The following is a 17,867-nucleotide window of genomic DNA, read 5'->3' as shown; positions in this document are numbered from 1 at the left end:
TGCAAGTGGAGGGGAGCCTGTTTGCAGGAATACAATSTCTAAGCTAGAAAATACTTGTTTCAATGCCCTGCAGATCTGCAGAAAAGGATTCATTTAATCAGATTTCAGAAATCTGCCTTGTGAGTGTTTGTGTCTGAGACAGTGCCCATTAGTGTCAATGGCTGCTGACAAACAGGCAAATGCTTATTTGAAGACGTAGTTCATCTGACCTGTTTTAGATGTCTTGCTCTGGGGTGAGAGGGAAGGCAGAAATGGTTGTTTGTCTCTATTGTCCTATAAAGGCAACTAAGCAGCAAGGTCAGAAGCATTTGGATTCCTGAAGAGGCAGTGACAAGGACAGCTGAAGGAAAAAGCCAGTAACTGTGGTACTATTTTTTTTGTCTGTGGGCTAACACTTAACTTGGGCAGAGAATTGCAGCGAGCAGAGATAAACAAGCACAGGTTTTACCTTCTCTTTTGCCCAGTCCGTGGAAGTTGCACTCATTTTAAAGCTGTCATTACATCTCCAGGACAGCTTTAACCTGAATTTTATGGATCTAAAATCCAAGATGGTTTATATTTTTCGGGCYCCATGTATTTTAGTTTTGGGTTACTGCATGTCTTGTGTTGGATTTGCAACATCCTGGGCAACTCCATACCTTGCTTGTTTCATCTCCGCATTCTGCACTGGACAGGCAATATGCTAACCTCTGTTTAGCTCAGAATCCCTCCCTGGATCTCTATTTATGTGAGTAAACAAATAGCTTTTGAAAATACGAGCATAGGTGCAAAGAATTAGGGGAGAATCCAATACATAAAAAGTTCACAAGCAATCTGAGAATAAATTTGTGATTGAAAAGTGGTCTATCAATATTACACGTCTAAGATCAATATAGTGTGGGGGGATTTCAATACTTGTAGAAATCTGAATGTGCCTGAATAATATAATAATACTTGGAACCACGGAGCAAATTTAAGTGTCTGGCCATAAGTGGACTAATGTAATAATAATGACTGCTTTAATGCTATTCTGAGTCTTAATATTTCATTGCAAGAATGACTTGTTGACCAAGTACAGAGGATGAAAATTTTGGTTTCTAGCACCCTCTCTTACTTCCAACTTTTAGTCAAGCGTTATCTCTTTAGGGAATTGGTGCAATCACAACCAATTATGCAATTAGGCTAAATAGATGTGGTAATGGATGCATAGTTTTGATGACAGCGTAAAAAGCTTAACCAAACTGAGTGTAACAGTGAGACCAGACATATGCAATGGAGAGACTTAAAATTTATGGCCATTATGAAAATCATGTTTTTGAAAATAAGAACTGATGAGTCCGTAGTAAAAATATGTTCCTACACACATATTTTGAAAAAAGAAATCAGAACTTTTTAAGCTCAATAGAGCTCAAAAGAAATACTTCCATTTTTTTTGATCATGTAGTTCACAAATAAGTCAAGTACAGCTGCAAATATACTTGTGACAACGAGAACAACTTTCTGCTAGACTTTATATATTTCTCTGTAAACTTGACTTTACTGCTGAGAGCAGGTGCAAATCAACTGACATAGTCATAGTCTTCATATTGTTATGGTTAGTGTGATGCAGTATCAGCTGTGTGGCAGCTCAGTCTCTTTTAGATCAGGCCAATATCTGTTTCTGCCTCCAAAGTACTTTTTTATTTTTTATATTATGCCAGATTCTGCTGTCAAATGTATTTGTGGTTCCTTCGAAGTTAATGGACTTGAAGCTCATGTCCTGGAATAAAGTTTAACTGYTGGGATTTGGAGTGGCCATCATCTCTCCTTCCTAAAGACAAGGACAGCGTAGGTGTTCACCATTGAACAATTTGCCCTGAGCTCCTGTGCAAACAAAGAGTTCTCTAAAAATGCCTCTCACTCTTCATTAAAGAGGAGTGTAAGAAACCTGAGGTGATTCCTCTATTTTAGGGATCTACATTGGCCAAAGGAATCTGAATTTTGGTCTCAGGTCTTCCTTTCTTTATAAACCTAGTAATGAGAGTGCTAGCTGAAGAAATCAGATTTACTGTCTGAAACAGCTTAACTGCTAAGAGTTCTTCAACTCTGGTCTCTGTTGAGACCATGTAAGGGGATTTTCAATTAAATTAATATTTTGAAATATCTAGCTTCTATGGATCTTTATTTTTTAACCCCCCAAATGCAAGCAATGGAATACTTCAGTCAAATATTGAATTGTTTTAGCCTATTTTTCTGAATAAATATGAATACACCACAATTTTTCCCAGAAAAAATCCTAAACCTAATCCATTTGAAACTCCTGTTAATCACTGCTCAGTGCATAGCCTGGACAGCTCTCAAAAACCTTCTTTGTCACTTAGTGTAGTTGTACCCCTGATTTGGAATGGTTCTAGGGATGATCATAGGTAACAAAGATTTCAACATTAGATGTTTTCAACTGAATGCTCATCAAGAGAAGCAAGAGTTAGAAAAAAAAAAACCACTAAAGCAATAGCCAGAGACCACTAGAAACAATGCAGAGCACTTCACTGGATTCCAATGGGTCTGCTTTTTATTGGGGCAAATACGAAAGTTGGCAGGAGAACATAGCACCTGCTAATCATTTCCCTTTCTCACCAAACAGGTTTCTTTGTGCTGGCCAATGTGTGAATTGCTGATTTCTCACAATTCAGAAAACAGTAGGGCAGAAACCCCTTTTTGCTTCTGCTAATCTGCTTGGGAAACAGGGAAGAGAAGGGGCACAGAAGAAAAGTCACTATCCCATGCAGAAACTGTGAGGTTTCCAGCAGCTTTCTATTTGCTCCCCATGAATTCCATCTTATTCTTTTCTCCTCTTAGCAYGTCCTATTTCACGAGTGGATAGGGCTATGGTCTGACGAATTTGCAAGTCCATCTCTCTTATCTCCACATCCTTATAATTTGTTAACTGCTTTCTTTGACCATCTCCTTCTTGCTTTCCTCCATTTGCTGATTCTTCTCTGCTCCTGAGCCATAACTTTTCTGGAGGACATTTGCTGAAAGAAGCTGTGAGACAGGACACACTGCTGACAAAAGGTCGTGTGGAGGCCCAGAGATTAGCTAACTGCACTCAGGTGGGCTGTAGGTCCCCACAAGAGACATGGTCATATACCAGGGTCTCTTAGCAGTTGTACTCATAGACAGTCTGCAGCTGGTATGCAGAGTGGCCATCTGAAAGAGTCATGTACAAAATCTGATGACCAGAGTTGCTTTTATCCAAGGTCATGCCTCCAAATATCTTCTCAGCACAGACCAAAGGCAAATGAAATTAGACTCTTTGGGCTCAATCTCCTAGACTAGAGAGATACTTGTCATAATGTAGAGTTGGCTTCCTCCGCTGCTAAATGGCTTGTCTTTCCCGTGAGCAGAGGAAGAAGCCCTACTTGCAGCTCTTCCACCAGACAGCGGTGGTTGGATCCATCAGCTACTTGGGTAGCCCCAGCCAATACAATGTAGGTGGGATGCTAATGGGTGAGATAGGAGCTTCATCAGATAGAAACTGCCCTTGGAAGAGAATATCTGCCTTGGGAAGTTACTTCTGCAACTAACTATCCCCAAGCTAATTACTCTGCAACTACCTTTCTTGCACCTCAATAATTGCACTTTGCACTTTTTTTGGAACTAGCTTTTGTGGGTCTACCCCGAAGGTTGAGCTACAACAAGAACCTTGGATATATGCTCAGTTCTCTCATGGGCCTTTACACGCTCGCTCTGAAATAAACACACCTGAAGGAGATTTGACTCATGAAAGTAAAATTTAACCTATCAACTTGTTTATGATTATAAAATCAGTCTGGGGAAGAAGAGCCTAATATTTGAAACATAAAATTCTTTCCCACCCAGTAGGGGACACAGAAAAAAATTAAAGAGGTTCAGAATCTCAGCAGTTCAAACATGCCTACAATTTTCTTGTGACTCTGGCAATTGCTTTCCAAGGAAACCTTTGCGATACAAGAGAATAAAAACTAATTTACCGTTTCTGAATTGCATATAAGTAGTTGTTTTGCTGAAAAAAACAGTGTTTATTAACAGAGCTCAACTGCTACGCACTCTATCTGAGGCTAGAAAGTATGAGGCACCAATACCCATGATTACCTGAATGTAGGCAGGTACTTAGCACAAGTGCTGAGTGACTGGTGGGAAACTGGATTTTCTAAGCAAATGGCTTGACACAATTAAACAACTGGGTGATTTGATAAGCACTCTATCTTTTCAAATATCTCTTCTCACAATCCAGTAACTTTAATGTCTTAGTTTTTGCTTTTCAACACTTCCATAAAAAATACAGTGGTTGATTTCTTTTTTTCTTTTTTTTTTTTTTTTTTTTAAGCATTGCTAATAAAGAACTTGCAAACTGCCACTGGAATCTGTAATTCCAACCAGACTAGGACCAGGAATTACAAAAGGTTGGGACCTTTATTTGTAGAGAACCAATGACAATAATTGGCGGTCCCCAAGGGGTGGAGGTCTATCTTACCTTTTTTTTGAAGACTTCAGTATACACTTAGGAAACCTGTAATCCCCCCCCTAGATGAATGTGTCAGCAGAGCTTTTGGGGCTATTTATTAGCTGTTCAAACAGACATGCAGAAAAGCAAGCAATTTTTTTTTCCAGATTTGACAGCAGTTTTGAGTATTTTTTCCCTAAAAAGGGAAGCAAGAAATTGTTCCCTCCCTGCTGAGATAAACTTGCTGTCACTAAGACAAATAATCTGGATTGTACTAGGCAGAACACAGAGCCAGGGTTGGTTTTACATCTCAGAACACTTCCCAACTAATGACTTTCCTCCCTGTTCCTCCCCCTTCCCAGGTTGCTGTTTGTCTTTTATAGCTTTGTACTCAAAATACGGTTGTAAATTGAAATTCCAAGCCATTTGCTCCAACCATCTTTTCAACATTAACAAAAGAATAGCCAGAAGAGAAATCAAATAAAAGAAACAAACAGAACAAGCAATGCAAAGTAAAAGGACTCTAACGAAAGCAGTAACTTACTGTAGCTACTTTCACTATCGCTGGCATTAGAAGAAACATGTTCTGCAAGAACAGTACAGCAAATTAAGAACATAACCAAGCACCACAAAGCAGCAGGAACTTAAAAGAACTGCTAAAGTCATGCAAAGGTAGTTGTGCAGAGAGGAAATAAAATCTGTACTGTGGCATCACCTGAAAATCTTTGATGGTTTACACAGTTAAAATGAAAGCTTTTTCTCATGAGACATTTCAGAAAGGGAGTACATGATAGCCAGTAATATGCGTTATGACAAGGTCGTTTCTAGTTGTCCATGAAACAGCTAGTGACATTTCAGACAATTTCAGAATACAGTATGGTCAGTTTGCACCTCGCTGGAATTTTGACTAATTTCATGAAACTTGAGCGCCTGGCCATATTATTCTTCACTTTGAATAAGGTGGTGCATGGTTAATGCATTGGTACAATTTCTGCTAAAATTAGAGAGTTCTTACTTTTGCTACTGTGACTAATTGCTGTTCACTGTCTCAGAAGGTTAAAAAATTAACATGAAAATGATTTTAGTACCAAATATTGTAACTGTATCTATTTTAATCCATCCAGAAAAAGACAAAGTCAATGATAAAAAAAGGAAGAATCACTTATTTTTTCTTTTTTTCCCCCAAATTTTCTAGCTTTGTGATTTGAGCTAGAGTAGGTAAACTTTTGCTAGACCRCTCGGGATGGATACGTAGGATTGTAGGAATTAACATGGGACAGAATTGTAGTTTCACAAGTATAGTGTCTATATCATACTATTTTTTTTAAAAAAAGGTAAGTTCTATTTCATGTGAGGTGGTTGTTCCCAAACTTCAGTCCATATCCCATTTATAGTCACTCAGGCTACCATATATGGTCTTCAGGTGGTCCACAGAACCACAGTAAGCAGTGGTATTAATAGTAATTTGATAGATATGATGATAAATTTGTAACTGAAAGACCATTTTTGAGAACTGATACTTTTGAATTGCACTTTGAATGAATTAAATTTTGAAAGTGCAGTTCAAGTACATTTAGAAAACAATAGTAAAATGGACATATGGTGGTGAGTCACCCTTGGTTAATGCATAAGAAATGGTGGTGGGTGAATCAAGGGTGCAAAGAAGTCACCTCTAACAAACACAAGGTAAATTGCCTTAAAAAAAAAAAAAAAAGACAGAAAAAGCCAAGAAATGCCCTGGGATGAACTTTGATTAGAATCTGCATTGATATCCCGCAGGRTGAATATGGGAATGATGCCAAAGACTGTGCCTCTTTGCAAAGCACTGCAATTCCACTCACATACAAGTCTAATAACTGGATTTTATACAGTTGGACTGATGGGGCTTCTCCAGCAGCACAAATGAGGGGAGGATGTCATCTGACAAGAATAATAATGGGAAACTTTGGTCTGGAGTTTAGTGAAAAGCTTCAAAAAGTAGAGCTTAGATTCTGAKAAAAATGTATATTTACTTTTGGATATTTAGTAGCAAGTTAATAAGGCCTCCATCAAGCTATTATGCTATAGATGACCTGGAAGGTCTTTATGAAATAAGAATAGATATCYTCAGTGGTAGGGAAAATCATTAAAAATTACATTTCAGTTTAATATTAGTGAAAACAGGATGGGACTAGAATGTCCAGAGATGTGTCAGTAATTGAAAGCTATATGTAAAATTAATAGAGAAACTAGAGCCTACGTAATACCTCTGTGCTRCCTTTCCCTTAGCAATTAGTATGCAGAGTTAATTTTTCTCCATTGAAATGGTTGACTGTTATGGAGATTTATTTTTTTTTAAGGAGGGCTTATAAAATCAGAAATGTTCTACTTCTCTTTAGGCAGAGAARAGTACACGTGTGGTTAATGTGATGCTAAGGCACTTTCCTTAAAGCATTCAGTAGCTGAATAGTTAAAATTCTAGTGGCAGTGACATTTCCTGTGTATTACCAAGAAAATTAGTCTCATAGAACTGTTCTTTGTCCAAGAGACGCAGCTTTCATCTTTAACTGTTGAACTACTGTTTGATTTCAAATTATATCAGTAAAATCTTCCTTCAAAAAATCCATCAGGAACAGAATAATGTCTAAAATTGTATGCATGAGTATGCATTTCTATGATTCAAAACATGCACAAAATGTTAGGTGATGCAATGGCAACATTCATATACATTTCCCTTCAATTGTATGGTGCTTAAGAAAAAGCATAAGAACTGAAGAAAGAAGCAGCCAAAGACATGCAAGTGCTACTCTGTTTATAGCATTTATCTTCTTTTAAAGATATCTTGCTCTGAATACAGCATATAATGTAACTATTAATAAAGAATTCAGCTGCAAATATTCACTCTATACAATCTTTCTGGCCTAACTGTCAAGAAATAGAATTATTTTAGAAGTTATCTGATGTGATACCAAATTTCAAGAGAGGATTACTGCATCAGAGAAAGAAGTTGGTTAAGGTGATATGACAGAGAAGAAGTAGCTAATGGTGAAATGGGTCCAAAATTAGCTTTGGAGAAGCCATGTCTTCTCTTGCCTGCAAAAGGCTTCTTCCAATAACAAATACTAATCTAAAATCCAGCAAAGTAACAAACACGCCCATGCAAAAAGCTGAAAATGCAGAAGCGACAGCATAAAATAATTTTTCTACTGGTGTCCTCAGGACATGATCAAGCTGCAATGCTTAACCTTCCCTCCAGATGGAGAGCTGTTGAAAGTACTGTCTAGGCAGCAAAGCAAGTTCTAGGTAAGCTACCCTACAAAACTGCCAGGATGGGAACAATAACACACTGTCAGAAACGAAAGGTGTTATTACAGAAGAAGTATCTGCTTGATACATTGTATGTTATTTAATATTGTCATGCAGAACAAAACAATTAAAACTTTTTTTTTTTTTTAATGCATTCACAGCTGGGTAACAAATAAAACTCTTATCTTGTGCATGCTAGGAGTGGAGGGTCCTCAGAGAAGGAACAAAAGCCAAAACAAAACAAAACAAAAAAAAATTACAGTGACCATTCCTGGGAACTTACTCAGAGTCTTTGTTCCATAACCGTCGTCACCTAATCCGGGGATGTCCTGCACGGAAGTCCCCAGAGAGAGCAATGAGAAAGGAAGAACAGCCGCAGAAGAGGAAGGAAGAAGTCAGTGGAGTTGAAATGGATACTACCATGACTGACCATGTTGATTGAGCAATCTGGATCCCTGCTTTTTCTCTCCGAAACAACTTTCATCTGCAGTCTATRGGAGTGCAGCCAATGAAAGAGCCAGTGACCATGATAGGCAGCTTTTGTTGCTGTAACAAGGATGGAGCAACCCAAAAAGTATAGTCCGGAAACAATCATCGCCAGAGAAATTTATAAGACAATTATTAAGAGAACAGAAGTTAAAATTTTCTGGGATTGGAATGAGCATATATTCTTAAAATGCCGATTTTGAAGCAAGCCCCCGCTCCGGGTGGCAGGGCTGATGCACRTTCAAAGATCTTTTTTTCTTTTTTAAACTGATAGTTTATTAGTAAACTTTCAGTGAAAGTGTCCAAGACAATCAACTTGGAGAGAATCAGAGGCAAAAAAGGAGATTAGAGTAGATGTTTATAAATGTAATAATTTATTGTAGCATTCTAAAAGATAACACATTTGTATTATTTTGAGTCGTTTCTGATCTGGGAATATTTAATTGCAGACAAGTTTATGACAAGCACCAGAGCAATTTTAGAAAGCCACATTTTTTTCATGAAAGGGAAGAAATCATTTCCCAAAACCAAAGGTCACTGTTTAATTCTTTTGGGGGGAAGAAAAAAAAAAAAAAGATGTTTTCAGGGAAGGAAGGGCCAGCTGGATCCAAATTGCAGTCACACATTGGTCACAGTAGTACTACCTTGCCTGCCTGCCTACGAGATGTATTTGCCTAGATGTGTGGGATACTGGTATCATGCGTGTCACCCATCGCTTTTGTGCTGCATGTGACATCGTCTCCAAGAGGTTACTTACGTTCTGGATCACTTGTTTCCTGCTCACTCTGCTCCTTGCTCTTGTAGAATGGGAATTTTCGTGAAAAGATGAAGTTCTTTTTACGCTTGTCATTGAATGACTGTGAAGGAGAAAAGGCATGGGGCAAAAACAGGGACGTCTAATTGTTGTCACACTCATGCTGACAAAACAACTAGTTTGTAAAAGTGGAGAGAACTGTAGTGACTCAAATCAGCCCAAACCAAGTGGCTAGGAAGAATCACGAGTGGCTGCAGCGAGGTCTGCAGGGGGAAGGCAATGCCCCTTGAGGTCTACATCAATTTGATCACAGAGCCTGCAGATCCCAAACTTTGGCTCCTCATTTCCAAACTATTGTGTTGGGTTGTTCAGCTAAAGGGCTAMAGACAACTCAGCATGCTTTGAGACCAAGCCATTCATCCTTAGTCAGAGCAAACTGTGCACAGAATTAATTAACAGACTACTAAATAAATAAATAAGTAAATAAAGGCTGCAAAGGAAAAAGAGGAAGCCTTTTATTTATTTCTAAAAGTTGTGCGAATTCAACTCTGTGCCAAATAAAATTAAATATTTGTTTCTCGTAACTGTATCTACTTTCATAGTATATTATTTATTCTCTAAACCAGCAAGTTATTAGGTGTGTTTAAATGCATTCTTTCATATAATAAAATAAAAAAGAGTTTACTTTACACTCTTCACTCATTAAGTTCTTCTGGATATACTCCCAGTTTTATACGACTTACATGATAGATTCTGCTGGTAAACAGTATTTCATTGAATATTAAGCAATGTATAAAGTTTAAATTCTTCAAAAGGGGARTTAACATGGAATCTAATGTTATGTAATAAACCCATTGACTTTTACAGGCAGTTATAAGTGTTCTTTGCACTGTATAATATAAAAGCAGGATGTGTCTGCTTGGCACCATATATTTTGGTTACTAAATGAGGAAAGAGGGCTCCTGTACAGCCAAATAAAAGCAACTGGCATTTCTAGAGGGCACCTACAGGAGATACAGGTTGTATCTAACTGGTGGACCATGTCCTGCATGATGTCTTCTACTGGACATCAGCAAAGCCCAGATACCTGACTTTGCACCTCATCACTTCCAAAAGATGCAGAGATCTTCTCAATTCATTTAATGAAACAATTCCATGTACTTGTGGTCTCCTGAACAAGTATATATGCTATTTGGCTCCAAATCAGAATGAAATAGTTTTAGGATTTGAGAGTATAATTTGTTTTCTTACATTTTGGAAGCACAGCATAAAATGTGTTTTGGAATATGATAAATTTCTGAAAGATGAGAAGTTAAAAGGCTTAGGTATTGAAACAGTCTATTAAAACATTTATCTACTTGTGTCACAAAAGTTTCATGCCACTTTTACATTTCAAGCATATTTAAATTTTAGTAACTGAAAACAAAGGAAAAAAAATGCACATGTAGAGTAAATGATCCGTGAGCATCTCTCAGAGTATGTAAACATTCAACTTGAAATTAATATGGAGGTCATGCACAAATTAATCAGATAGCATGCTGTTTGAAAACAAAGCAAATATGAAAGAAAGCCAGAGGGGAAAAAAAATATGGGCATGAAGGATTAAAGTAATCCGTGGATGAAAGGAGGACCCACATGCACATTACATCATTTTAATGGCCTAAAGGATATAGTTAAAGTAAAATGTGTTTTCTGTGATCATTTTTTTAAATCTTCCCAAAACAAGGAATGCCAGGTGTTAACATTTCCCAAATTATGAAAATGTTATTTCTCATCTGATTCATCTGAATTTGATATAAGACTACAATAGGCATTTAACTTATAAAGGGAAAAAAAATACACACAACAACACCTCCAAAACAAAAGAGTTTTAAAATGACAATCACTTCATTACCAAATGCCATTTCACTTTGAAATTAAAGAGAATGTTATCAAATTAATATATAAATATGCTGTGTTTCACAGAGATGCTAAAACAAATAACAACTTACAATTATTCTCTTAAAAAAATACCCAACAGTCTATATCAGAAACTTCAAAAAATCTATTTGGCCCAGAAAAGCATTTTTTTTCCCAAGCTTATGCATGATCTAGCAATATGTCAAATTATATAGATATTGTACAACACCGTATTTTTTTTACTTTTTTTTTTCAATTTCAGTTATTGACTTGTCTTTTAAGAAGCCTATTGTTCCACTTCAATTTAGACAACCAAAGCTGGTAATTGATAATAATGGCTATGATCAGTAATTGTCCTGTCATTTATACCAGCAAAGAAAACCCTTATTCTTAAAATATATCTGGCACTTTATTTATTAAGGTCTTATGCTGGACCTATTTATGCATGTTTTAAAATTTCTGTGGATTAACTAGTGTGAATATTCATATCTACTAAAAAATATAGTCATATGGATATTTAAAAAATAATAAAAATCCACAAACTTTAAAATATTAAAAAGGACTAAACTGGGTTTGATCCTGTGAAGTTGTTGAAATCACTAGGCTTTACTATTAATTTAGTGGACTTACTACGCATTTATTGTATTGTACATTGAAAGCATGATGCTCCACAAAAATTGATTTTGTTTTGCATCCAATATAAACAAGATTAGAATCAGGCTGATGGTTTCCCCCTGAAGGATACAAAATCCTGCAGACACCCAACAAAATAGTGCATACAAGTACCAATAAATTTATCTGCAATCTTCAATTTACAATGGCATTGGCAAAGCCATGAGAGGAAATTATAAAGCAAAATCTTATTTTTTTTGTAAGCTATGAATAGATGTAGAATAGATGGCAGATACGTATTTGTCTACATCTTTCAGCCTGTAATAGAAATCTGGTCAATGATATTCAAGTTTGGGCTTGATTCAACAGTATTTATACAGGCAAGAGTCTGAAAGAGTGATGAAAATAGATTCTTGTATAAGTTGCAATTTCTTTGTACAAATGCTGTAAGATTCCAACATTTTGGTTTCAGTGAAAACCTCTACCACAGATAACTTTATATATCATTGTCACTGCTTCACATGGGCTACCACTAACCAAGGAACTGGCATTAGTAGGTATGTCTTACTGACAAATGCCAAATCCTCACCATATTCCCATGACAAAAAAAGCAAAAGAAATTTTCAAGTACTGACTTAAAACAGAATACTGAGGCCATTCTTCATAATATATGAACTATAATGAACAAAAAAGTATTTTTAGAGTAAAAAAAAAAAAGGAGAAATCCATCCTGGTTTGAATTTTTGTTTTGATATTAGGCACTCACTGTGTCTTGAAAACATCAAGAAAAAACGGTGATATGCCCCTTTTCTTTACTAAATGTCCCYAGCTGTCCCTTGCTATGTAAAACTTGTTTACATAGGTAGCTTCTCCTGGTTGTGACAGACATTAAGACATCGTGGGTTTCTTCTTCTTAAAAAAGTCCTTTCTCTGCATGTTTGTGTCAACAGCCTACTTTAGTCTTTTCTCTAGATTGAGCAGCCATATATATGTTACTTATCAACTAACAGAATAGCATTTTTAAAATGAATTTTCATGTAAAATTGAATAGACAATCAAATTTTGCTTTATAGTGGCAAATATCACAAGAATAGTGCATCGGCATTTTGATAGTTGTACTCTGCAGTTGCTGTAATGAACTACTGTGTCATTATTTACTTTGAACTTCTCAGTATCATACAGCATATAAAAATCTACAGAATATATCAGTAAGATCATGTTTCTGTTATCTTTTTCTGTATACATTTTACATATCCCTTTCTTAGTAGGAACATCCCTTTTGCTCTATTTGAACACCTCTAATTTTAATAACATTTTGGAGATCCCCACCTCAAAAAAAATCCAGTCTTGCAGTTATTTTGTATTTAGTTTTTGCACCACAATCTGCTTTGATAACTGAGAACAAACCTTGGGTCAGAAGAGACTTGGATCAAGATTACTCTGTTTGCTTAGTGTTCCTGTAAAGCTACAGGGAGATTTGGATCTTGGAAAATCAAAACAAAAAAAGACTAATTAAAACCACTATGCTGTCTAGCTTCTACAAAGATATTTCTGTTTTACACTCATAAATACAAAACTGTATTCACCTTTTATAGCACTAACATAATGACACTTCTCAGCCAGCAACTCAGTTTTAATTCCTAATAAAATACCAGTTGAAGACAACACAAAATATCAAGGAAACAGAAAGACCAACAGACTTTCAAGTAAGTCTGCAAAATCTCCAGTTCTGGAAATATTTATTAAACTTTGTGCATAGTACATGTCACATTCAATAGGGACTGCTCCACTGTGCTGATTTAGTTTGCATCTCTGTTGGCAGGACTAAAATGTCAATGTGCAAACCTTGTGGAAGTGCCATGCAAGGTCATTTACAAGTATCTGAAGGTTGTACACAAAGAAGGCGGAAAGTACTTGTTCACGCAGCAACATTGAAATTAATAGCGCGAACACAAGAAAGGGCAAAGCTTCTTGACAGTGAAATCAATTTGGATGCAGACTAATCTGCCCCAAGGGAAGTGGAAAAGCTGAGATCGTTTTTCACATTTAAAGCAAATCTACTAATCTTAAGTACTGTGGGGAATAACACTGCAGGGTTGAGGAGGGTAGAAGGGGGTGGAATGAAGGGAAAAGAGCTAAGCAATATGTCTCCTCAAGCTCTAATGTCTGTGGTTTTGTAATGAGCGGCTCCTAAAGCTGCTACAGATCTGTGCTGGATGGCAGTGCACTGATTTAAGCACCACAGTCACATGGTCGGGGTGAAACTCTTGTCCTCTCTGTTTTCATGGCTGTCTCTGGAATTAGAATGTATTTTAAATATTTAAATTGTCTTAAATCAGCCTTTTCCCTTTCTTTTTTTTTTTTGTATTTTTCCTCCTAAATTGACTTTCATAAGTGCAGTAATTGTATGCTGTATGCTACAGATCCCACTCCTAAATCTTTGTAGATATGAACTTGTCCCAGGTGGACTCTGCGTGACAGTGAAGAGCAGAGAGCCTCAAAGATGAACAGCAGCACTGGTGCGTGCTTGAAAAAAGCTTTGGGACTGCCTGATTGCCAGCCAGGACCCAGAGCTTTTCACAGTTCTCACAAGGTATGCTCTTGGAAATTTATCAAGTTAATTCTTCAGTTTCAATAAGATATTTTCTTCTACCTTTTTCTTCACTCCAATTTCCAGTTGCCTGCTGGTACTTCCTTAGATTTACAAATGAAAATGAGTTTTTGAGCTCCTCTACGCAATCTTCTGAATTAATCTCACTAATGAAAAAATGGAGAATATATTAATTTTCCACGCTCTTAGAAGGAAACTTGTTCCCTGAGGACTTTATTCTTTGTGCAGTCATTTATTACCAATGCCCTCTGCACTTGCTCTGTACAGGTGTAAACTACTACATTAAATGGCTCCTTGCATAAAAAGAATAAGTTGCATAAAGACATCTTATTATACTCTTTTGAAAAGCATTAGTGTRGGAAGATTTACAATACCTACAGGCTGTTGAACTATATATTAAAAGATAGGGCAAACTTATCTTTAGATCTTTTTAGCTAAAGGAAGAGTGTTCGCATTCACAAGTGACTAGTTTAGCAGACAGTGAATTATGGCAGAGATCTGGCTTGGGAGGCAGTGAATCATGTCAGACCCATGGATTTCACTTAAACATTTATGTATTTAGGCCTTCTGTCTAAAAATAAACAAATAAAATCATAGGCAAACAAAGCCAAAGTCAATCTCCAAGAGAGTGGTGTGAGGTTTGTGTAGGAGGTGAAGTTCCTACATCTTCTGACAATGAATCTCATACTGTCAAACTCACAAATGGGATATCAAATCAGATGGACTTTGAATTTGACCCAGTTTGGCAATTCCCATGTTCCTATAAGCTTCCAGACATGGCCTGTGAGTCACTAAGTCAATCATAACTGAACTACTTGAATTTGAGTGAGCCAGAAATAAAGAGGTGAAATATGACTATGCCATCTTGCTAAGTGTTAACTCTTAAATCCACACTTCCAGAACCTTGTGTGAAAATCTTCCTAAAAAAGACTTTGCTCTATTTCTGATTCTTTGACAATACCTATTGTGAATATTGTACTTGTTTTCAACCTCGGGAACATAATTCCTGCTGCTGCTCAGAATAGCCAAAAAAACATCAAATAATTTGCAAATATATATTCATGCATACACAGAACCATGTGGATCTCCTACTGTTTACTTCAGAGTATCAGGCAAGTTATAAAAACAGCATGAAGTTAAATTCAGCACAAATATCTTCTGGAACAGCTCAGAGGAAAAGTAATTGACTCCCAGCTGTAATGCTCTAACTGTGCTAGCAAATTTTCATCATGTTTTATTTAATCTGTGTCCAGTGTAAAAATTATACTGCATAAGTTTATGTCAGTGAGTGTCTTAAACCTCTATCTTATTACCAAAGCAAAGATGGCATGCACTTTTAATGGTCCAGCAAATGCTGTTCAATTCCATAGTCCCTAACATCATAGCCACCTACACAAGGTTATCTTATAAATAAACCTCATGCTGGAGAAACTGTAAAATCTTTAAGATATATATATTGAAGTTGGCTGCATGGACAATTTCTTTGACTTAAAACCTGCCAATAAACAGAAATATTCTTGACCCTCTGGATACTGCTCATTCGTAATATTATTTCTTACATTTGTTACTCTACCCCTTTATACTAAAAGTTTCAGGTGTTTAGAATCTATACTTCTCAATAAAATGAAAACTGCCTATTCTTTTTTCTTTTTTTAGAATGGAAAAAAGATTCAAAGTTGCTTTATATTTAGTGTCATCTTTTTTTTTTTTTATTTATTATATATATATTTTTTAAGATGCAGCAATAGGAAACTAGAGTTTAACTATTCTGGCTATGTATTGCTTTACCCACCAAACTTCATTTGATTACTTTAGCACATGAACAGACTAGATAGTGATGACAACAAGTGTTTCTAATGCACCTTGAAGAATTGTTGAACAAAATTTGTTCAGCTCCAGGGAAAAGATCAGGGCAACCCAAGAACATGGGTTCAGGTCAAAATAGATGTGTAGTTGGATCCACTGCCTGACACCATCTTCAGTTTTCATGAAACACAAAGTCAGGCTGTTAAGGTGCAATTTTTTCATGACACCCACCACCACCTGCAGTCTTTAAGTTGGCAGAACTTAAATTCAACTGATAGAAAAACAGAATCCAAATAGCAGCAAAGCAACACAGATGGGAATCCTCCTTCCTATGATAGATGGTAGGTTCACACCAAGTCTCTGGAAAGCAGCTTTGGAAAGAGAAGATTCAAATGCTTAGTGCCCTGTGCCAATAATAAAGGTCAGAAGTTCTCGTATAATAAATATCTGTGCTCAGCTCTTTGTTTCTAATAATCTCCATGAGTATTTTTGAACTCTGAAATGTTCTTAAATGTTAGCTAAACAGTAATAAATCAAGTCCAATATTATAGAAACTTTTTTTTTAACAGATTTCATGCCAATTAGGAGTGGAGATGTAAATTCAGAATTTTTATGACATGAATAGTTTCCATAGCTTATTTTAAGCAGCGCACATGAAAAGTTGTTCTTGTTCTTCCCTGGTCACATCAAAACGCATTTCAATCACTCAGAGATGGAGGAGTGTACTGTAAAATACTGATTCACAAAWTCTTGCAAATAAATGACAGAACAAATTTCTATAAAAAGCTTCTTAGTAGAAAGGGATTTTCTTGTCTAATTTTTCCACCTGCAGCTATACAAGCACAGTTCAGGAGCCTGCACTATCTCTTCACCAGCAGCATAATCATTACTGACACCACGAGAGCTATACGCTGGGCTAAGCAAAGTGCTTACCCCATGCATTTCAGAATATTTCTGTCCCAACCTACTTAAGCATTTAAATTTTAGTGTTAGATGTGACATATTTATTCAAGGCAGACGAGATGTCTAAGACAACTAAGTTAGGCTTTTAAACTAAGCAGACATGGCCTGCAAAGCCCTTGCCATGCCATAGCCTTGTTYCTCTGGCATCTGCAAACAGTCCAGATAGTGGAGTGCACCAACAAGCAGATATGATGGTGATGCTGTGATGTACCATAGCCCTGGTTGATGTTCTTGACCACAAGGAACAAGAAAGTTTTTCACCATGAGATTTTGAGTTGGAGAATACTAATTCAGGAGACAACAAATTCAGATTTAAAAAAAAATGCTGATACTTCGAAGAGGCTATGGAATTGTCTCAGCATGTTGTGTAAATAGTATTTCTGCAGCAACCTATACTCCAGGCTATCTTGTTATGTAGAATAGATCTTTGCGATCTTAAGGTAAAAGCCATGTGAGAAGATAATTTCCCATCTCTGCATGTACTCCTTACAAGTTTCCCAGAAGGTTATAAATAAATATGCAATGGAAGCATATTTTATCTAAGAATTATCACTCTAAATAAGTTATTTTTAATGCCGGTAGGTGTCCAATAATTGTCTGGTGCTGAGACAACAAAATATTTTTGGTTTGGGAAAATTGCAGTGTTTGGAGTGTTGCAGTGTTATCAAGGAGTCATCTTGTTTCTATGGCAGCGACCACACAGCAATCTCTTCTGGAAGGGTGTGCTTGCAATGCTAATATGTTATGAGGAATCAAATCAGATTTCAGTAGAAATATTCCTTTTTCTTTTGAGGGCCTAAACTAGAGTTTCATTTCATTAGATGCTCTTGCTGCTCTTTGAAGTGATCGGTATTTTGCTGCATCTGGATTATTGCCCTTTTGCTCTTGCCTGAGATCTGATCTCTTTATGCTGCTGTCTTTAACCTGGCACCTTTAAGACTAGCATTAAGTGAAGCACTAGAAGAGCAGTGTTGCAGCTGCATTATTCAATGGCTGTTCCTTAAATA

The 17,867-nt window shown here is 36.6% G+C and overlaps 1 protein-coding gene across 2 annotated transcripts in view; it reads right to left on the bottom strand.

Moving 5' to 3' along the window:
• Positions 1-17,867, bottom strand: part of DLG2 (discs large MAGUK scaffold protein 2) — a 597,632-nt gene that overhangs the window by 17,303 nt on the left and 562,462 nt on the right. For both annotated transcript variants that reach the window (XM_026034918.1, XM_026034917.1), the window contains one exon: positions 8,013-8,058. In XM_026034918.1, coding sequence (XP_025890703.1) covers positions 8,013-8,058 — 46 coding nt within the window. The remainder of the gene's footprint in view (positions 1-8,012; positions 8,059-17,867) is intronic.

The sequence above is a fragment of the Nothoprocta perdicaria genome, unplaced genomic scaffold, assembly GCF_003342845.1.
Source record: "Nothoprocta perdicaria isolate Ctin4 unplaced genomic scaffold, notPer1 scaffold_152, whole genome shotgun sequence".
In the NCBI taxonomy this organism is placed as follows: domain Eukaryota; kingdom Metazoa; phylum Chordata; class Aves; order Tinamiformes; family Tinamidae; genus Nothoprocta; species Nothoprocta perdicaria.
Note: the sequence above shows the minus strand (reverse complement) of the source record. Positions and strands in the feature narration are given on the sequence as shown.